Here is a 22,874-nt window from a genome sequence, read left to right as displayed (position 1 = left end):
ACTTATTGGTGGCAGAAAAACAATTTCAGTTTTGAAAGTGACCTGGACATACTGCCGTTCCTCTGACTTTGAGAAATTCAACCCAATGGAGTATTTGCTAGTAATTCTCTTCCCCTCCCAAATCATAGAAAGGATCAGACTTGTACAGTTGTCTTTTAATTCTCACTGCTCTCCTTCCTTGAAGTTTCCATAATTCCACCTTCACAGAGGAAGGCCAGTTCCTGTTTACTCAAACGCTGCACAAATGCTGATGCTGATGCTTTCTATGCAGTACGTGTCTACAATATTTCCTCTCCATTTCTACTTGCTCTGCAATTGTCTATCAATGACCACTAGACATTAAATGACACAGCTACGGCAATGTTGGTTTGGGGGTGAAATAAGCTATTTTCTGCAAGCCATCGGTGTTCCCACTACTCTAGCCACTCGAGCAAGGGAAACAATAGATGTAGTGAAAAGTTCTCTAATGGAAAAATGAGAGATAAACAGCATTTCTTGCTAAAATCAATGTTTTTCTACAGGCTTATTTGGATCATTAGAAGCCACATATTTCACTGGTAAAGAACAGAAATACCTATTGTCAAACATAGAATGGCAATTAAACCCAGGGTTCTTCTGCTGAATTTCTACCCATCCAGTCTTCCTGTACGGATATTTGAATCAGCATAGGGTGTGGTGCTTTTCTTCAGCAGATATAAAACAACTTGCACCCTCCTAGAGTGTCCATCCGTTTGCATTTGGAGAGAAAGATGGTATCTGTTTGTACTTGTGCAAGTTTCTTCATGAGGTTGATAGATTTCTACTCCATACGGCTAAATGCAGTGCCTTGCATGGTGTTAAGTATCAGAGGGGTAGCCGTGTTAGTCTGAATCTGCAAAAGCGCGAGGAGTCTGACATGCATCTGACGAAGTGGGTCTTTGCCCACGAAAGCTTATGCTCCAACACTTCGGTTAGTCTATAAGGTGCCACAGGACTCCTCGCCGCTTTTGCAGATTCAGACTAACACGGTTACCCCTCTGATACTTGCCTCCTGGAATGAGAACTAGAAACAAAAAACCCTAAATATGCCCTAAATATGCTCACTGCCATTCTCTGAGGTGGCACAGCTTCCATTTGGAAAACTGGGTCTGCATACAGCGTAAAACCACAAAGCTTCTACAACAAGAATTCTGGTCTTAAATATAATCCTCTTTTTTGCCTGCTCTGTTTAAGTAATGGAAGGAAAAATTTCATTTGCAATTCACAGTAATCAGCATTGGCGAAATCAACCACAAGCCTAATTATGATTGCTTTAATTCACATAAGTAATCCCTTAAAATTCCTGTAACTAACTTCAACTGGACTATTTTATAAGTAAAGGAATCAAAATTTGGCCCTCAGAAAGCACTTCTTTACCATCCAAAATAGGTAAACAGAGGAATCCTTAGAAAAACTACATACAATCAATTATCTTGTTACCTTAGTCTTTTCTTTTCCTGTTATGGTGAATGATGCAGTCAAACTATGCTGTGTTTTGTTCTGGAAAAAGATATAGAAAAGTACCACAATATTATAAAACTATTAAAAACTGGCAGACTGTCCAGTTACTATACAAATGCTTCCATCACACACTACTCAGAAGAAAATGTTTCCATTAATTATTATGATCATTTATATCTACAAAAGTCTAATAGAAAAAATGCAATATATTTATCTATTGTTAACATGCAAGGAAGTAGCTGTTCTATGGGGCATACTCCCCTCCTAATTGAAAGGCCCCTCAGATGTTAACAGCACTGCTCATAGCACTAACTTCTATCTGCAAAATCTTCACAGGAATTAAGGTGACTCTAAAGGCAGCATAACTCCTAAAGGGACATCAGTAAAATCACAGAATCATGTGGTGAGAAGGGATCCCAAGGATCATCTAGACCAGTGGTCCCCAACGCGGTGCCCGTGGGCGCCATGGTGCCCGCCGAAACATCTGGGCTGGCCCCGCCCCCGGCACGTGGCACATGCATGGTGCCGGCTCCAGGCGCGGGACGCATAGGCAGCCCCTCCCCTGGGCGCGCGACACATGCGTAGGGCCGGACCGGGGCGCGTGGGCGGCCCCAGCCCCGGCCCTAGGGCACATGTGCGGTGCCGGCCTGGGGCGCGTGGCTCGTGGGCGGCCCCGGGCACATGGCCCATGCACGGTGCCGGCCCGGGGTACGTTGCCGGCCCCTGCCCCAGGCACACGGCACATGCGCAGTGCCGACCCCGGGCGCATGGCTCGTGGGTGGTCCCGCCCCCGGATGCGCGGCGCATGCATGGCCCCACCCCCGTGTGCCCAGCATGTGAGTGGCTCTGCCCCCAGGTGCCCGGCAGCCACACAACGTTGGGGACCACTGATCTAGACTCACCCCCTACTAAGATGCAGGATTTGTTGTGCCTAAATCAGTGGTTCTCAAAGTGGGATGTGGACCCACTTTGAGAAAGCTGCTAATGGGCTGCTCCAGTTTGTTTATTTAATGGCTCTGCAGCCATGGAGCCTTGCAGCTCTCATTGGCTCTAATTCGCTGTTTCCAGCCAAGGAGAACCACGGGAATAGATCCCTGTTGAATCTCACTTGAGACTTCCTTCCAATCGGCCATAGTTCCATTAATAGTTAGCCTTTGTTACAGTTATTTAGCCAATTACATACCCACCTAAAGGTAGTTTCACTGAATATGCATTTATCCAGCTTACTTATGAGAATGTCATGTGGGACTGTGCCAAAAGCCTAAGTCCAAGTAAATTATGTCCATCACATTGCCCCATCCACCAAACTAGTTCGCCTGTCAAACAAGGAAATCAAGCTAGTTTGGCATGACTTGTTCTTAGCAAATCCATGCTAGCTGCTAGTGATAATCCCTTTACCCGCTAGATCAGGGATCTCAAAACAAAGACTGTGGGCCATCCCTGGCCAGAGCAGTTGTGCAATCTGGCCCCAGCGGGCTGGGGTGAGGTGGGCTGTCTATTCCTGTTGCCCAAACCTTACTCCTTCCCACTATTGCCCCACTCTCTTTTCCCCCATGGCACTTCATTCCACAAGGGACACAGCCTCAGGGATTACCGGGGTGGGGGAGAGGGAAAGAGGGAGAAAGACCTGGTGGCCAAAATGATCAATTGGTAGGGGTAGCAGAGAGTGCGGAAGATCCCGAATGTTGCTGCCACTCCACACCAGGCCTCCCTGGTAATCCCCAAGGCTGAGTCCCTCAGGGAACAGGGTACAATGGGAGAGAGAGAATGGGGGAGGAAGGGAGCAAGGTCTGGGGGACAGGATCAGACAGCACCCCTCCTCCCCACATCTAGCTTGCCAGGATTTCAGAGTCAGATTGTGCAACTGCACCAGGTGGGGACGGCCCATGGGCTGGGAGTTTGAGACTTCTGGTCTAAATACTCACGTACTGAACATTTTATACATTGCTCTAGCAGCTTTCAAGTATTAAGGTTATCCTGATTGGTCTATCATTTCCTGATTCATTTTTCCCTTTTAAAAGATGGCGCTATGTTTGCTCCTCTCCAGTTTTCCAGAACCTCTCCTGTCATCCATGAGTTTGTAAACATTGCCAGAGGCACTAAGATTTCTTCAGGCAATTCCTTCATTGTGAAGCTCTGCCTTCCTATGATCTTTTGTTACCAGCTCACCTCTATTGAGCCACATCTTTCTATTTTGTCTGACATACTTGAAGAACCTCTTCTTGGTAACACTAACATTTCTTGCCTGTAGTAATTCATTCTTTGCTTTGGCTGCCCTGATTTTGCCCCTACAAGCTTGCTCTATTCCCATTTACGCTTCCTTGGTGATATGCCCTTCTTTCAATTTCCCGTGTGTCCCCTTTTTGGAATTTAGATGCTAAAATGCTCCTTATGCAGCCACATTGGCCTCCTGTGGTTCCTCTTATTTTTTCTCTCTATTGCAGTGCTTCCCGATTTTATTTGGCCGAGGAACCCTTTTCAGAATTTCAAGGAACCCCTAGATTTGTCAAGCCAAAAAAAAAAAAAAAAAAAAAAGGAGGGGGGGAGGAATCCATCAATTCATGACAATCCCCACAAATGCATGAAAATCACATTCCTTCCCCAAGACCCTCCCACCCCCTTCCTTGAGGCCTCATCCGCTCTGTTTGCCTCCTCTCCATCACTTGCTATCCCCAGCCCTTATACACTCTCACTAGGTTTGGACAGGAGGTGTGGGGTGGGAATGAGGGATTTGGGTGTGGGAAGGGGTGAAAGTACAAGGTCTGGGAGGGAATTTGGATGCAGGAGAAGGGGATGTTGGCTCGGGGAGAGGGCTCTAGGCTTGGGAGTGTTGGGCTCAGGTGGAAGGTTGGGGTGCTGAGCAAGCCATGGCCTTGTGGATGTGAGGGTGCTGGAGTTTGGGCTGGATATGTGAGGGACTCAGGGCAAGAAGACTGTGAGTATGATGGGCTCAGGACACAGATTTGTGATGTGTGGACGGTGCAGGAGTGTTGTGGCGGAAGACTGAGGATGTGGGGATGCAGGAGTTTGGGGATATAAGAGGCTCAGGACGGGGGTTCCAGTGTATGATAGGCTCAGATTTGGGGTCAGGTGGTGCACGAGTGTTATGATGCTGCAGTGAGATGGAGGTTTGGCCCCAATTGGGGGCTTGTTGGCCAGGCTTCATTTTTAAACAAAATATTATGTCAAACTGAAAAAGTTTTAGCATTGTCTCTATTTACGAGAGGGGTGAGGAACCTGTTTTGAGTCAAGGGTCACTGACCCACAGAAAAGTCTGTTGGGGCCACACAAGTGAGATGCAAAAAAACCCCAACAACCCTCCAAAGACCCCCAAGCCTCACTGATGTGATCACAAATGTGATGGTCGGAGCAGGGGACAGAGTGAAAGTGGGTGCTGGGGCTTGGGCGAGGGTGTTGCTGGGTGGAAGGATGCTGGCTCAGGTGGTGGGGTGCTGGGGTCAGGGACATGGTCCTGCTGGGCACTAGGGTGACTGGCAGGGTGCTGGGACAAGGAACAGGGTGCTGTGCTGGGTGCTAGCATGGATAGCAGCGTGGATGCTGGGGCCGGGGCCACAGCCAGGGTGGTGCTGAGTCCTGGGGTGTGAGGCAGGGTGCTGAGGCCAGGCCCAGGGTGGTGCTGAGTCCTGGGGTATGAGGCAGGGTGTTGGGGCCAGGGACAGCGTGGTGCTAGGTGCTAGGGTAGATAGCAGGGCTGCCAAGGAGCGGGATAGGGATGGGATGCAGGATCTGGGAGGGAGGTGGGGGGTGGAAGGGGGCAAGGTCTGGGTGGTAGGTAGGGTGCAGAAGCAGGCTGGATGTAGGGTATCTGGCCAGTGGGAGGAAGCGGGAGCAGATTGGGGGTAGGGTGTCTGGCTACGAGGGAGGGTGCAAGGAGGGGACTTGGGTAGGAGTTGGACCTCTCTGAACTGGCAACCTCTGGACCGGATTGGTCCCAGATGAGGGATTTTTGGACCAGGGATTTTTGGACCAGGTCATTTCAGGGCTCCTGGTTCTCCCCCTGCCCCCTCCTCCTCCAGGCTTCTTTGCACCTCTATCCCCTGCAACCCAACTGTGCTGCTCACCTCAGCTGGTTCCCTGCACCTCCCCCAAAACCATCCCCCACAATCTAAGGGAGTGCAGCACCAGTTCCCTGCAGCCCCTCACAGCCCCGCTGAGCTGCCCGTCTGTTCCGTATGCCCTCCCCCATCCACCTCAGCCCAGCTGAGCCCTGCACTGGGTCCCTGCATGCCTCCCCCACAGCACAGCTGAGCCCCGTTTCTCTGCACCTCCCCCAAGCCCCGCAAAACTGCTGAGCCAAGAGCCGATTCCCTGCCCCTCCCTCCCCTTTAGTCTAGCCCCGGTTCCCGGCACCTCCCTCCTCCTGCAGACAAACTGAGCTCTGAGCTCCACACACACACCCTCACATGCCCAGCCCAGTCCAGCTCCCCGGACCTCCCCACTCTGCTCAATTTCCCTGCATCTTCCCCCAAACCATGCAGACATGCTGAGCCAGCACTGATTCCCTGCCCCTGCCTCCCTCCCTCCCTTGGCTGTGTCTACACTGGCGTGATCTTGCGCCAAAGTGGCTGCTTTTGTGCAAAAACTTGCTTCCTGTCTACACTGGCCATGTGTTCTTGCGCAAGTACACTGACGTTCTAATGTATGAAATCAGGGCTTCTTGCGCAAGAACTATGACACTCCTGCTCAGGAATAAGCCCTTTTGTGCAACTGTTCTTGCGCAAGAGGCCAGTGTAGACAGGCAACATGAATTTCTTGCGCAAGAAAGCCCAATGGCTAAAATGGCCAACGGCATTTTCTCGGGCAAGAGAGTGTCCACACTGCCATATATGCTCTTGTGCAAAAGCACAGCTCGCACATGGCAGTGTGGACGTATTCTTGCACAAGAATTCTTGCGCAAAGTGTTCTTGTGCAAGAAACCACCAGTGTAGACATAGCCTAAGAGTTTCCTCGCATGAGCAAAATGAATTTTGTGTTGTGCACCAGTACTGAGTTCATGTGGCTTGTTTGGATGTGACACTGTGGCACCCAAGTTATTAATAAATATTTTTAACCTTTACCTTTTCCCTCTGCTGCCATGTCTCCTCCCCTTGTTCCATCAGCTCCCCTGGTGCCTGCTGCCTCCCAACGCCTCACCCTCCTCTGCTGTCCTGACTCCTGCCCTTCTCACTGCCCTCAGCCCTCCTGCAACTTATCCCCCCTCCACCAGCCCTTCTCTCCTCTCTGTGCCCGCTCCTCCTGTAGCCCCACTCTGATCATGTGAGCTACCTCGCCTCATCCCCTCTTCTAACACGTCCCTCTACAAACCTGCCCCATCTCTCTCCTCTGGTGGTGGTACCTCCCCTGCAGATGTCTTCCTTTCTGCTTCACCACCAGAATCCCCTGGCACTTGCACCATCTCTTACTCCTGCACCCTCCTGTTGCCTCCCCCTTCCCTCACTGCCCCTACCTCCTTTGCCCTTTTTCCCTGATGCCCACCCCATCACAACCCTCTGCCCCCGTTCCCCTCATGTCCCTTTGCCCTCACACATGACTTGCTCCATCCTGGTCTTCCTCATTCCCACCCCTTCTTTCCAGCCTTCTCCCAGCACCTCCCCCTCCAGCCCCCAAAGCCCTTACCCTCTCCCCTCCCATCATCACCCTGTCCCCCTCCCACAAACACCTCCCCTCCTGCCTTTTTCCTCATTGTCTGCACTTGGCCCCCTGGCATTTGTCTCTCCTCTACCCTGTCCCTTTGGTGCCTTCCCCTCTCTTCCCCCTCTTTGCTCCCCCTCCACACAAGCCCTTTCCTCTCCCAGCCCTTCTCCTTCCCCTACCTTCTGCCTTCTACTTTGTGAGGCTGGAGTCTGCACTCCGTCCCCGGACTCTGAACCCGCAACTCAGCCACACGGCACAACGCAGTGCCCAGCAGTTTTAAAATCCTGGGTCGTGGTGTTACGTCACGCCTGGGCGTCTCCCCGCCTACCGGTTTGAGCACGCCGTGCAGGGCAGCAGCAGCCGCCATCAAGGGGGAGCTCAGTGAAGGTTGTGCACGGCAGGGACGGGACAGGATGGGGACGAAGACGGGGGAGACGCTCTGGGACTGGGGTGGGAGGACACGTGGGGGGGCTGGGGCCCGCTCCAGTTCCCAATATTCGTGAAGCATGGGCACCACAAGCCCATACAACTCGCTGCCCATGCCTCTGCTGGCTAGCCGGTTCTTTATCTTTCAGAGGGGGCGGGGAAGTGCCAGCTCCTCGCGGAACCCCTAATTTTGCTTCACGGAACCCCAGGGTTCCCCGGAGCACCAATTGGGAAACACTGCTCTATTGGAATAACTTGATGATGAGCCTCTACTGTTAGATCTTTTTAGGAACTGCCTGTCTGCATTGAATACTTTTCTTCCTAATTTATGTAGTTCAGGGGTACTCAACCTTTTTCTTTCTGAGTCCTCTCCAACATGCCAGAGGCCTATATCTTGCCCCAGAGCAATTCACAAACCAGACCATAATAGGCATTTTGCCACTTGAGTTGTGTGTGGGTCTCAATCCAGTAGGCACCCTTTAAGCACACCTACCAGATCAGGTCCCTCAGCTGAGTTCACAAAAAACAAGAGTGGAGTGGGGCTGGGTTAGGGGGAATTCAAAAGAGAAGTTACTCCCTCATAACTCACCTAAAAGGTGACAAAATCCTGTTCAAATCCCTTCTCTCCCTCAGGTAGTGGAGAGGCTTTGAATTGTGGGTCTCGCACATCTCAGGTGAGAGCCCCTAATCACTGGACTATGCCACCCTCTCCCACTCCCCACCTCCAGATACATAGGTACCGAACTCCAGGAGAAGATTCACAGTTGAGAATTGCTGATAGAGATCAGCACCTTCCTGCAACCCAGACTTAGGTGCCTACTTCTCTCAGAGTGCTGAGGCTTAGAGCACAAGCCTCTTGTATCTCCCATTGCCTCGCTTAGGTAGCACCTGACCCAGCATACTGGTATTTGTGGATTGCTGCCTACACTGCTTTTGTCTCCTTATTCATTGTGTAGGGAGCATGGGCACCTAACTCAGGCTTTGTGAATCACAGTGATTTTGTGGGTGCTGTGATCTAATGCATCACGATACCTCACTCCTTTCATGCATGCAAGCCTTAGGAAAATGCTCACAGACAGCTCATTTTCAGATCAGAAAAAATGTGCATTATCAAATCAGTTTAGTCATCTGTCTATTCTCTGACAGGGGATAGTACTAGGTGTTTCAGAGCAAGGTGCAAAAGAAATCATAAAAGGCAATATTGCAAAAGCCTGTTCATAGGGAAAATTATTTCCTAACCCCATCAATTAATGGTTGACGTTTCAACTATGGATGTTCCAATTAGTGATATATTGAATGAAGAGAGTCATTTAAAGAATGTAGTCATAAATTATTGTTCTTAAGACCATCAGTCAGTCTTCACATAAAGGGGATTTTAGTATACAGCAGCATTTGCCTACATATGTATAAAGACAGCATGAAAAGAACACCCACAATAAGGAAACCAAAATCACAGGGTAAACCTGTGACCATATTATAAAGTTCAAGGAAATTACATTCCCAGTAGCATATGGCACAACTTTCAACTCCTAGGAGATGACAAGGAGTTCAAGTGAGAACATTCACAAATTCAAGTTACATTATAACAATACATGGATAAAAATGATTTTTTCCCCTCAGAATGCAGAGATAAAATGGAGAGAGACCCTGAATGTAGGGAGAAAATTATAGGCTCTCACAGAAATAACAGACCTCTAATTTCTTTCAACTTTTGAACCTGAGAGGCCCAGTGCCAAAAGTCCCTCCCATCATAAGTGTATAATACTCATGTATCTACAAATTCATCACAGTCACTCAGGGTATGTCTACACTACCCTCCTAATTCGAACTAGGAGGGTAATGTAGGCATACCGCACTTGCAAATGAAGCCCGGGATTTGAATTTCCCGGGCTTCATTTGCATAAACCGGGCGCCGCCATTTTTAAATCCCGGCTGGTTCGAATCCCGTGCCGCGCGGCTACACGCGGCACGAACTAGGTAGTTCGGACTAGGCTTCCTAGTTCGAACTACCGTTACTCCTTGTGGAATGAGGAGTAACGGTAGTTCGAACTAGGAAGCCTAGTTCGAACTACCTAGTTCGTGCAGCGTGTAGCCGCGCGGCACGGGGTTCGAACCAGCCGGGATTTAAAAAAGGCGGCGCCCGGCTTATGCAAATGAAGCCCGGGAAATTCAAATCCCGGGCTTCATTTGCAAGTGCGGTATGCCTACATTACCCCGCTAGTTCGAACTAGCGGGGTAGTGTAGACATACCCTCAGAGAATAGTGTATAAAAGCATATATCACTAAGTGCCAACAAGAACAGGTTCCATTATTCCCATATTGTTTGTACATAAATTATAAAGAATAAAATAAAATGGAAAATAAAATACCGGTAATGAAGTGCTGAAGGTCAGTTTAACTGGCAGTGTTAAGACTTGGCCATCCCAGGTTTCTTTTGCAGCAAGAAAAGCAACATAGTTGATTGAGTAGTATTCTCCAACTGTTACAAGAGAGAAAACAATGTATAAACTAAATGTAGATGATTGTATCACAACTACCAGAGTAACATGACCTCTGAGGAGTCATGTCTTAATGTTCTTTATTAAATTGGTAAATACAAAAAGATGGAGTAGAACTCATTATGCTCTAGTTACACATCCTTGGCATTTTTTAATGTGCTTGATTTTCTGAAGTGTTGACCTGCCCTAGACGACAAGAGGAGCAGCAGGGGCTCAGCACTTCTGAAATTCAGGCTTAATATAAATAAAGTATCGCAATAACATTTTAGGTTCCATTTGTAGACTCCAAACTGTGAGTCCACTACCCCTTAGAACATGGATGCCACGGCACAAGCGACTTGCAATCCTCAGTACCATAAGGCACAATCTTTGTGCCAATCACTGGAGATCAGTATAGGACTGACATATCAATGAATAAGAGGCACAACAAATACGCTTTGTTCTTGTTATGCCATCCTAGTGTAAATTTCTTCATAATGACTGACATAGCTTCCATTGGCATGGAAAGTAAAATTAGCTTCCAGCTTTAACAGAACTGTTCCAGATGAGACAATTGTTCCAGCTTTGTTTGCCAATTTAATACTGCAAGTCAAGTTTCTTTTTTCAGGGGTAATTCTTTCTAGAGCATCTCTGTGTTGAAAGCCAGTAACTTGATGCCAACAATTTCAATACCCAACTCCACAAATTCTCCCACCAACCAGGCCTCCGTTATCAGAAATGAGCTCTAATTACAAACCCCCTACCATGCAAAAGCACCATGTAGATTAATTTTACTTTCCCATTTGGAAAGTATTTGATTTTTAGCTCTGAAATCATTTCTTATTTATTTTTAAAACGTAATCATAATTTAACAGCTCTGAAGATGTACTTCAAATAAAGATGTAAAATCCCATTTCTAAGTTAACTGGTTAAACGTTATGTTTAACCTGTTAACCAGGATCCCGCTGCGCAGGAGGTGCAGTCAGGCTGGAACAGCTTGCCATCCATGGCGCAGCACATTGGGCCTAGCCAGGATGGAGTAACCCCGCACCTGCATCAGACCTGCTGTGCTGCAGGCAGCTCTGGCCAGGCTAGACAGAACCCACCACGCTGAGGGCAGGGGCTGCTCAGACAGGGCTGGGCCTGCGACACTGTGCTGTGGGTTGGGGGACTGCTCCAGCTGGTCCTGCCTCACAGCCGGTGGGAGGCTGCTCCAGCCCAGTTGGGCTGGAGTGCCCCATATCCGCAGTGGGGGAAGGGGATATCTACTGGGGAATCAGAAAGAGGAGATTTCCTGTAGGAGGACAGGGCTCCACATCCAGTTTAAAGTAGGGGTAGAAACCAACACTAGAGAGGTCTTAAATTTTGTTTTCATTTATAGTTACAAAGGGTGTGTGTGTGTGTGTGTGTGTGTGTGTGTGTGTGTGTGTGTGGTGTGTGTGTGTGTGTGTGTGTGTGTGTGTGTGTGTGTGTGTGTGTGTGTGTGTGTGTGTGTGTGTGTGTGTGTGTGTGTGTGTCCCCCTTATGCCCAAGCAGACCCAATGGCAGGATCAGCATCTCAGATTATTTTGAGAGAGTTTTTAAACATTTAATTTCACGTTTTACGAAGTACATTGTTTGGTTTCTGTCTGCATGACTCTCAGTGTGGATAACGGAATTGGTCACATCAGATTTGCTTTGACACTGATCATCCAGGGTTTTGTTTAAAAAAGCAAAAGCAAAACCTTTTCATTAGAATTAAAATAATACAGAAACATTCTGTATTTTGTTACATTTTGAAGGAGCTAAGTGTTACGTAACTGAAGGGTCCAATTCTGCATCCATTGACATCAGACACAGCTCCAAGCTTGGAGATAAATTTTGCCTGACAAACACCTGTGAGTTAAAAGGATAGTACAGTTGCAGAGCAGAATACAAACCTTTCTGGAATTAAGATGCACTAACTGTAAAAGAGTGCTTTTGTTTAAACTTAAATAATCAGAACAATCAATTAAATATCCTACTTTGAAAATTGTGGTCACAAAAAATTGTTTTTGCACATTGAAAAGCAGGGCCATTGCATAATTAGTTACCTTGCAGAAATCCTTTCTTATATATCTGGCATCCATCTGTAGTCTTATTACCACTGGTTTCTTGAACATGGAGGCCAGTAATATTGTCCAACAGAATGAGATCTGTGACACTGGATGTGTTCGTGTTATTTATCAGAAGTGTTACATACGCAGTTTGAAGATCATGTTGAGTAGTCACCTAAAACCAGAAACGCCAATAGTTTTGTTTTGGATCTACGTGGTAGTACATAGCTGCAAACTACTAGGCCTAGTTAGTTGAGAGTGTGTGTGCATGAGTGTGTTAAAGCTTTTTCTTCAAGGGCATTTTGAGTGACCTGCTGACAACATCACACTCCATTTGATTTCAAACTCCCAGGGAGATTTTAATCTCCTATACGTCAAGCTGTTGCTTGGCGACAGTGCAATAGAAGAACCTGTAGTTTGAAATCCAGGATAACAGCTCATGCAGAGAAAGGACTGACTGAAAACAAGAATCTGAAAATCCCAGAGAGACCTCATATAGGAGAACTGGAATGCAACATTCTAATCACGTTCTGGAAAATCATAATGCTCAGCTTTGGCAGCATGAAGAGAGGCCCCTTAATGCATGTCATATGTGCTATCATTTCATTCTCTTGATGCAGCTTGAGCTCCTAATTAGCCCCCTTTTGGGGAATGCCTGGGTGCAAGGGTTATGCAGATCCTTATTCCTCCCTTCTTATGGGCTTGCTAACCCCTCTTAGGAACAATAGGTCCTGGGTTCTTGGTACTAACTGCCTCCACCTAGTGCCCAGGTGCATAAATTAATGGACAATAGCTATGACCTGTAAGATGTTATAATTTCTTAGAATAATTGACATTTTTGTTAAATTCAATTGAGTTACATTGAAATAAGGGAATGGACACATGTAATGAAATCAAGGATATCAAATGAGTAACCAACCGATACCAGCCAAGCCCTAAGAAAACTAAGCAACCAAGGCCTAAATAAACTACAGTAAAAGAAATAAAAAAGGTGTTGAAGGTTTTCCCACAGACACTACAAGGTTTAGTAGAGTTGGGACTCAATGAGAAGCACTGGTCTTCCTTGTTGGAAAGCAGACAACTCTCCCTTTGGGGTGGACTGGGTCCCAGATTATCTCAAGCGCTGTTTGTTAGCACAGGTAAGACCTTTTGGGTGCAGACAGAGTGGAGTTTTGGGGTTCAGAGTCAGTCTCAAGCCGTTGGGCTGACAGACAATATGAATCCCCCCACCCTCCTTCTGCTGAAGGGTACAACTCCAAGACTGCTTCTCCTTTGGCTACTCCTCCTTGCAACCAGCTCTCGTCCCAAACACTGTGCTTGCTGGGCACAGCCTACCTACTGGAAAGTCTTTGGGGCCTTTAGTTAGTCACTGGGATACACCAGCTAGACCCCCAGTAACTCTTCCTCCTTCCATATGTGAGCTGAGTCCTTCCATACTCCGTGGCCTGCAATCTACTCCACATTTACAACACTCAACATTGGCTCAAAGGAAGCTGTCATGGTCATGAGGGATGGCCAGCAGCCTGGGGACTAAGGGGTTAACTGTACCTAGCCAGGTAGCAGTCAGCCAATAGAAATGCAGACAGGGATTTCAACCTGAGACAAAGGACATTTTGGGTTTTTCCCTCCTTTGTCTCTGGGCCAGTTTTGCTCTCTGAGGGAGACCAAAGACATGTCTACAAGAAAAAGACTCTTCAAAATGTGTAAGTAGGGTAAAGTTTAGATAAATTCATTAGGTTTTATTGTTTTCTGTTGTGGGACTGTGGATCTGATGTCTGTGCTGTTAGAAATGGGCTTTCCTCTCTTTTGTAGTTAAGTTTTGAACTCATGGGAAAATTCCCCATGAGTTTATTAACTGGTGGCTCTTACCATTTAGCCAATCCAACTATGCTTGTAACAGGAATATTGTTTTGATAATCAAAGTTCTTTCTTTTTATTAACTTGTATTGGTTCATTTCTGTGTCCTGAGAAATCTGTCTGTGGGATCTGCCTGCATCTGACTAGAGGATAGCAGCCACAGACTGCAGTTTATGTTTTCTCTTTATTTTTCAAGCTCTTTGGGGAAAAGAGCTTCCGGTGCCCTGGGGTTGGTTTCAAGTGTCCACCCCTGTTTGGGGGTTCAAAAGCCCTTGATGGTGGCAGCGGATTTTTATCCCCAAAAATCTAGGGTTTTTTTTAGGATTTTGAGGGGGGGGGGGGAGTTTTATACCAAAGCCTGGAAAGATAAGGTTTTGGGGTATTTTTGCAGGCCCCCACTTCTGCATTTATCGTGCCAGAGTGGGGTATCAGCCTTGACAGAAGCTGTCACACGCTAATTAAAACCCAAGCCTCTTTTCTCACTTATTTATACAGATTCAAACCTTCCACAAAACTCTTCCATCTCTATTGAGCAGGTCTTCGCCCAGATCCGCACAAGGACTTAGCTGTTGCAATACCTAAATAATCTGCACCTTGAAAATCACACAACTCCACAAATCTTTTGTTAAGCACCTATACTATACAATGCATGGGGAGAGACAGGTGACTGAGAATGGGATTCAGAAAAGGCAGCACTGTCTAGGCAGGGAAGCCACCGAAGCTAGCCAATGGGAATTGCAAACAAGAGGGATGTGGATAAGAGTCATTCTCATTCTCTCGCTCAGTCTAGCCCAATGTGAATTTATTTATTTATATAAAACTTCAAATGTGAGACAATTAGCCATCCCTAGCCCCTAGGGTTACCAGGTAGCTTCAGAAAAAATACAGGACACAATTGATTGGGGAGGGGGAGAAAGGACCAGCGGGGAGGGGAGCAGGGCTGGCTGGGGAGATCGGGGGCGAGGGGTGGCCAGCGGGAAGCAGGGCTGGTGGGGGGGGAGAGGGGAGTTCGGGGCAGCAGGGCTGGCTGGGGGAGATCGGGAGGAGGAGAACCCGCCAGCAGAAAGCAGGGCTTACTGGGAGGGTGTTGGGGGGAGCGAGGCTGGTCGGGAGGGGGCAGGGGGAGCGGGGCTGGCTGGGGGAAAGTGTGGGGGAAGAGAACCGGCCAGCAGGAAGCAGGGCTGACCGGGAGGTGGTCAGAGGGAGCGGGGCTGGCCAGGGGGGAAGCAGGAGGGGAGAGAATTGGCCAGTGGGGAGCGGGACTGACCTGGGCACTTGCAGAACCCAGGGTATGTCTACACTACCCTCCTAGTTCGAACTAGGAGGGTAATGTATGCATACCGCACTTGCTAATGAAGCCCGGGATTTGAATTTCCCGGGCTTCATTAGCATAAGCGGGGAGCCGCCATTTTTAAATCCCCGCTGCTTCGAACCCCGTGTAGCGCGGCTACACGGGGCTCGAACTAGGTAGTTCGGACTAGGGTGCCTATTCCGAACTACCGGTACTCCTCGTTTTACGAGGAATAACGGTAGTTCGGAATAGGACCCTAGTCCGAACTACCTAGTTCGAGCCCCGTGTAGCCGCGCTACACGGGGTTCGAAGCAGCGGGGATTTAAAAATGGCGGCTCCCCGCTTATGCTAATGAAGCCCGGGAAATTCAAATCCCGGGCTTCATTAGCAAGTGCGGTATGCATACATTACCCTCCTAGTTCGAACTAGGAGGGTAGTGTAGACATACCCCCAGGGTGCTGCCGTCCCTCGCAAGGTCCCAGCGAAACACGAGCGAGTCCGGCTACAGCTCCACAATGCGCTTAAACAGCTCTCAGGAGCACAGACAAGACTGCTCCTCCTTCCCAAAGCATCACTCCTACGTCGGATGCAACCAGAGGCTCCCAGCCACTCCTCCAGCCCCTGCCAGGCTCCTGTCGTGTGCTCTGCCGGAAAACCAGAAAATGCCGGACATTGAATATGTCCAGTATTTTCTCAATTTTTTTACCGGACAGAGAGCCCCAAAAACAGACTGTCTGGTTGAATACCGCACACCTGGCAACCCTACTACCACCACCAGGAAGAGGCTGGCACCAGTCCTCAGCCTCAGTCAGGTACAGCGTGGTGCTGCAGGGAATCTGGGACAAATGGTGTCCCAGAATCATTCAGCCTGGGCTAGGACTTGAACATTTTGGGACTGTCCTATCCAGTTATGGTAACCCTAGACACAGACAAAAGAGTAAGTTGAGGGAAAAGGAGAAAGTATCTCTCTTCCAGCCTGTAGTTTCTCCCTATCCCCCGCCCCCACTTAATTCCTCCCATATTCTCTAAAAGTGAAGAGGAAAGAGAGAGTCGTTTTAAAGAACAATCTTATCTTCCACATCCTAATAAAGTTCTTAATTCAGTGTTTGGGCCTAGTGACTCCCTACCACTTTCACAACAGCTCCTGCCTCCGACTGCTATTCTCTTCAGGTGGCCAAAGGATGATGTCTTTGGATACATCTGCACATTTCTGAACACTATAATAGCTACATTGGAATTCCTGCCTCCTCACTTCTGATTAGAAAGAACCTAATCAAAGTTGGAGAGTAGTTGGGAGTTATAGGAGAACTTAGATATTTTAGGGTATGTCTACACTACAAAGTTAATTCGAACTAACAGCTGTTAGTGCAAATTAACTTTCATAGCGTCTACACATAGAAACCGCTAGTTCGAACTTAATTCGAACTAGCGGAGCGCTTAATTCGAACTAGGTAAACCTCATTCTACAAGGACTAACGCCTAGTTCGAATTAAGTAGTTCGAATTAAGGGCTGTGTAGCCACTTAATTCGAACTAGTTGGAGGCTAGCCCTTTCCAGGTTGCTCTGGTGGCCATTCTGGGCCAAACCAGGGAAACTTTTCTGCCCCTCTCCCGGCCCCGGAGCCCTTAAAGGGGCACGGTCTGGCTACAGTGCCCATGCCATTTGCAAGCCTGCCAGCACCCAGCCAGCAGACCCTGCATCTGGCACGGCATGAGCCAGCCACCAACTGCCACCCAGTCCTCCGCCTCTTCCCAGGACCAGGCTGGCGGCTCCCAGGAGCCTGCCCGGGGCCGCAAGAGGCAGGCGCCCGCCTGGTATAGTGCGGAGATTGTGGACCTCATCGAGGTTTGGGAGGAGGCCTCCAACGTCCACAACCTCGCACTAGGCACAGGAATGCGGCCGTCTAGGGCAGGATAGCTGCCAGCCTGGCCACCAAAGGCCATATGCGAACCCAGGAGCAGGTTTGCATGAAAATCAAGTTGGTCCAGTGAGACCCCCAACCCTGAGCCCTGAGCTTAGAACATAAGAACGGCCATACTGGGTCAGACCAAAGGTCCATCTAGCCCAGTAGGCTGTCTGCCAACAGCGGCAAACACCAGGTGCCCCAGAGAGGGTGGACCGAAGACAATGATCAAGCGATTTGTCTCCTGCCATCCATCTCCAGCCTTCCACAAACAGAGGCCAGGGACACCATTCCTACCCCCTGACTAATACCACTCCATGGACCCAACCTCCATGAATTTATATAACTTCTATTTAAACTCTGTTATAGTTCTAGCCTTCACAGCCTCCTGTGGCAAGGAGTTCCACAGGTTGACTATGCGAGGGGTAAGAAGAACTTTCTTTTGTTAGTTTTAAGCCTGCTACCCATTAATTTCATTTGGTGTCCTCTAGTCCTTCTATTATGGGAAATAATGAAGAACTTTTCTTTATTCACCCTCTCCACAACACTCATGATTTTATAGACCTCTATCATATTCCCCCTCAATCTCCTCTTTTCTAAGCTGAAAAGTCCCGGTGTCTGTAGCCTCTCTTCCTATAGGACCTGTTCCAAACCCCTAATCATTGTAGTTGCCCTTTTCTGAACACTTTCCAAGGCCAAAATATCTTTTCTGAGGTGAGGAGACCACATCTGTACACACTACTGAAGATATGGCGTAACATAGTTTTATACTTTCCCTCCTCCTTCTTCCCCTGGCTTTTCCCTTCCAGCTCCCTCCTCTCAGGTTTCCACCTCCCCTCTCCCACCTCCTTTTCCCAGTCTCCCCAGAGGTTAATCCCCCCCTCCCCAGTTTTGTTAAATAAAGAGAGTTTCTATTTTTAAACACACGTTTCCTTTATTTTTTACATCAGGAAGGGGGGCTAGGGAAGGGTAAGTGGAAGGAGGTGAGGGAGGAATGGGGCACAAGCCTCCAATGGGGAGGACTGGGGTGGCTCTGCGGGCTCCTCGGGGTAGAAGTTTTCCTGCAGGGACTCCTGGATCCTGACAGACCTTGACTGACACTCCCCTGCCCCGGATGGAAGCCTGTGGCAAGTGCAGCCGGGCTGATGGCCGAGTGCTGTGATGTGCCGAGTGTGGGCACTCAGGGCACTTCAAGTCAGGACTGCTTTGCTGTCCCTCATCGTGGTAGACAAGCAAGCGGGAAACCCTGAGAACTGTCTGTCTGGGGTGGGGGTCGGGTCCCTTTAAGCACAGCCCTCAGCTAGCCTGAGGCAGCAGCTCCACACTCTAAGTCCTAACCTGATGCCCTGCCGGCACTGGTTCCACCTAGCCTTAACTTCGGTTCAAGATCCACTCAATGTGGACATGCTATTTCAAATTAGCAAAATGCTAATTCGAATTAGTTTTTAGATCTAGATGCACTAATTCAAATTAAGTTAGTTCGAATTAATGCTGTAGTGTAGACATACTCTTACTGACAAGCCCTAGAGCAGGGGTGGGAAACCATTTTTGGGTCGCGGGCCGCTGATCCACGGAACAATCAGTTGGGGACCGCACAAGTGAGAAACTAAAACCAAAACAAAACAAAACCCCTCACTGATGTGGTCCCCATAGAAAGATACTCTTCCTCACATTCCCCTCACACACCATAGCCTAGTACAGGCCTGGGCAAAATATGGCCCACAGGCCGCATCCACCCAGCTAAGCCACTGGATCCGGCCCATGAGTCAATGGGGAGTCCGAGACAAACTCCCCTGCTTTTCCCACAGCCCCACACGCCGCTCAGAAATGCGGCTGTGGGGCGTTTTCTCTTTATGAGTCCAGAGGGGAGGGAGGAAGATTCAGATGCTACTCTCACCCCCATCACAATCCCATTGGCCAGTTTCTGGACAGAAGCTGGCCAATGGGAGCTGCCTGTTTGAATAACAGGCAGCCACGAAGCACAATCCTACTGCTCAGTCACTCATTCAAGCACATGACCGAGTAGGCAGAAACATTTTAAGCTCTGAAAGATTTTAATTCTGCAAGCAAGCAGGAAGGCTGGTTTGGCTGCTGGCTTGTAAGTCTCCTTGCCAGAAACTGCCTCTGACATCCCTTCCCATCCCTCTGCCCCCTCCTGCCCCACTACTCCACATGTTCCCATACCCCCTCCCAGATCTGGCATCCCAATCTCCAGCCCAAGATCACAATCCCCTCATACCCTAGGTCACATCCCAAAGCCCTGCACCTCAGTTCCCTGCCCTATCACAACTGCCTCCCTTATCCAAACTCCCTCCCAGACTGCATTCTTCCTCCTGCACCCCAATCCCAAGCTCCCTTCTGCACCTAACCTCCATCCCAGACCCCATACCTTCTCCATTAATACCATGAAAGAGTGCGGCCCTCGACCACTTTCAAATATCTTAGAGCAACCCCCCCATCAAAAATTATTGCCCAGCCCTGGCCTAGTAGATTTTATGTTCTTCAGCCCCACGGTGGGGTAGCAGGAGGCGGGGGAGGAGGGGTTTGTGCACCAACTCAGGCTCCCCAATGCTGGGGGAGGGGGCTTGAGCCTTGAAGGCTGGAACCGGGTAAGCCACGGGCCACATCTGGCCCCTGGGCCTGACGTTCCAAACACCTGCCCTACAGAAAATGCTATAAAAGATGATATAGGAGAGGAAAAATGTTTATTCCTCACCTCCATTGAGGTGAGTCCTTACTGCTGCAGCTATCACAGGGAATACATGCCCTGAGGCCACCATCTCCCTTAAACAACTATCCTAATCCCCATTCATTTGTAGCCCTCAGCTCTTGTTCCAACAACAGACCCTGATGCTGTTGGGTTGCTTCTGCTGCAAGGTCTCACAGAGACACTTGAGCAAGTACAGCTCCTTGGGGTTTTTGTTCTGTTTCTAAAAGGTAATCGGTAACCGCTATCAGCCCTTGGACTAGTACTCAGGAGATTGGGATGAAGAAGCAACAATGGGAGAAGAGGAGGACGGGAGAGGAAACCATCAGGGGAAAGCAAGGAAGGAAGGAAGAAGGATCAGGGCCTTGCAGACAGAATCTTATGTTGGAGAAAGTGTGGAAGAACTCTAGGAAGAATTTCCATACATTTGATTTGAAAGACATGGCAATTCAGGTCACAGTGAGAGATATCATTCACAAAAAAATAATTAAAGTATAACTTGCTTCTGTTTATAAAGATTTACTAGGGCCCTGACTAAGATTACTGCACCTGTAAAGCACTGAAACTGATGTTCTCATCATTTGTTGAATGGCACAGTTTCTGGGCCACATTGATAAAAGGGGGCTTTTATTCCCCCCTCACCTCTAATGTACAAATAGAGGAACCAGGCCCATTATATGTGAGTCATCTTTACACCCGGGTTTCATAGCATTATCTGCCTGAGGAATGAATAAATACATATAATTTCCCTGAATGAGTAAATACATATAATTTCCCTCCTGGTTTCGCAAAGGAAATGCCTCAGAACCATTCATGAGATCAGGGAACAAAATAGATCTCACTTTTCCATTTAAATTACTAGAGGCTGCCATATGGCCAGCCAGGTGTTGGAGGAAAATGCCTATTCTGATGTACTGGGATTGAAATAAATCGGCAAGATTAGCAAATTAAAATAGAACATGAATTTGATCCAAAGGTGGAAGACAATTCACACATAATTGCACTTAAAAAATTTTACAACTGGCAGCACTGAAAAGATTATTTCCTGATAATCCTACCATCTGGAGCAGACTAGCTCTGATTTTGTACAGCAAGACTTTGCCATTTCTAATGAAACTTTTAATGAATAGCAAAAAGAACCAAATATGCAAGTACTTCAGAACTCCATCTCTCTGAGATCTTATTACAATAAAGGAACAGTGAATCTGCTATATTAAGCTTTCTGAAATGGGTGGTTTTGTCTCACCACTTCATGTAACTGAAATGATCAATATTCAGTTCTGTTAATTACGATCTATGGCCAGTTTGATAACATAGGGTCTGCAATGTAAAGCGTATGTATTCTCTTTTTCCTACTTTCCAGTCTATGCATATAATCTAGTTAAGTTCACCAGATCAGTATTTTCAAATCAGCTGCTAAATTCCCAGTGCTTGTACACATTTGAAAGGCTGAATCCAAGCTTGACTTGAAGCATGACTCCTTATCTTTCTTCATGCAAAGCACAGGCAGAGTAAATTGGCTCTAACTTGATTGGACCAGTGTAAAAATGAAAAGCTAAATTAGTTGAATCCATTCTACCTAAACACAATGTTTAAAATTTTCTTCAAATTAGACGGACTCTTCTTGCCACATGGACTTAACAGTAGTCAAACTAAATCTACTTTAGGCAGGTAGGTTTTTAGGCTTGTATAAAATACACTGTCAATTCCAAACCAACTAGCCAAGGGTTTAAAGGAGACTTAATGGTTATACAGGACATCACAGAGCTGTCCTTTCTCCCTTTGTATCTAGTCATTGATTGGTCCTGGATGCTTCCAACTTGCTGGGAGACCCCCATTTGACTCTTGCTTCAAACAGTGTCTACAGGGGAGAGACTGTATCTTGCTCCTGAAATAAGATCTTTATAACTTCCTAATTACCCAGCCTCATACCCAGTTGGATCAGAGCTGAATGGTTTTGAAAATATTACCCCAAGAAGCCAAACACATTTTTGCAAACTTCTCAAAGTTACAAGAAAAACTAAAATAAAATAAGAGTCTATTATTTTCAGTTTGTTTATTTTGGGCCAGATCGTTTTGTGCCTTTGCCTTTCTAATCTTGCCCCTGCATTCCTGTATTTGCCTATAGTCATCCTTTGTAACTTGTCCTAGTTTCCATTTTTTCTATGACTCCTTTTTTTATTTTTAGATCATGCAAGATCTCCTGGTTAAGCCAAGGCAGTCTTATGCCATATTTTCTATCTTTCCTACACAAAGGAATAGCTTGCTTTTGGGCCCTTAATAATGTCCCTTTGAAAAACTGCCAACTCTCTTCAGTTGTTTTTCCCCTCAGTCTCGCTTCCCATGGGACCTTACCTACCAGCTCTCTGAGCTTACCAAAAGAGAGAGAATGTTTTTAGGAGAGATAAGTGTAAAGGCCATTGCAGCATGCCCAAATAGTCAGAGGAGGGACCAGAGACTCAGAAGCACCAAATAATGATCAACTAAATGAAAGCACACTCAAGACGCAGACTACCTGGCAGATTGACAAACCCTGAAGTTAGCGGCAAGCAAACCCTTGATAGGGAACTGATAACAAGTTTCACCAGAAGACAACATCCAAGAGGAGTAGTCAGCATACTGATATCAGATGACTGCAAAAACAACCTCCAAATAAACATATGTTGCAGAAAAACTGATTTTTATGCTGAATGACTAATTAAGGCCTGACAAGGCAAAATGCATAGACTTGCATGGAAGGAAAATCCTATAAAGGATGGGGTGTCTTGTAGGGTTCTTTGGGTTCTGTCCTGCTAAGACCATGGTGCGTCAGTCCAGACTGACAAGAACCCGGCTCCTTCCTCGCACCCGACTTATCTGGCCAATAGGTTGAGCCAAGCAACAGACTGGCTATTCCATCAGCAGGACGTGTGTGTGTGTAAATATAACAAAATAGCATATTTATTATCAATAAATGCAGCAGGTTGCTTTATCCCCCTGAAAAAGATCCTGTGTGCTTCTTTTA

General features: G+C 47.6%; 1 protein-coding gene across 4 annotated transcripts in view; it reads right to left on the bottom strand.

Annotated features, from left to right (window-relative positions):
- EVC2 (EvC ciliary complex subunit 2) overlaps positions 1-22,874 on the bottom strand; it is a 155,069-nt gene that overhangs the window by 114,305 nt on the left and 17,890 nt on the right. For 2 of the 4 annotated variants that reach the window (XM_075930752.2, XM_075930753.2), the window contains exons 5-7: positions 12,110-12,287; positions 9,930-10,039; positions 1,459-1,518 (exon numbers count right to left, since the gene is read on the bottom strand). In XM_075930752.2, coding sequence (XP_075786867.2) covers positions 1,459-1,518; positions 9,930-10,039; positions 12,110-12,287 — 348 coding nt within the window. The remainder of the gene's footprint in view (positions 1-1,458; positions 1,519-9,929; positions 10,040-12,109; positions 12,288-22,874) is intronic. The other 2 variants (XM_075930754.2, XM_075930755.2) reach the window with 1 other exon arrangement.

Source organism: Pelodiscus sinensis, chromosome 4, assembly GCF_052426305.1.
Source record: "Pelodiscus sinensis isolate ZL-2025 chromosome 4, ASM5242630v1, whole genome shotgun sequence".
Taxonomy (NCBI): domain Eukaryota; kingdom Metazoa; phylum Chordata; order Testudines; family Trionychidae; genus Pelodiscus; species Pelodiscus sinensis.
The sequence above is the reverse complement of the archived record's forward strand: the minus strand, read 5'-3'. Positions and strand labels throughout refer to the sequence as shown.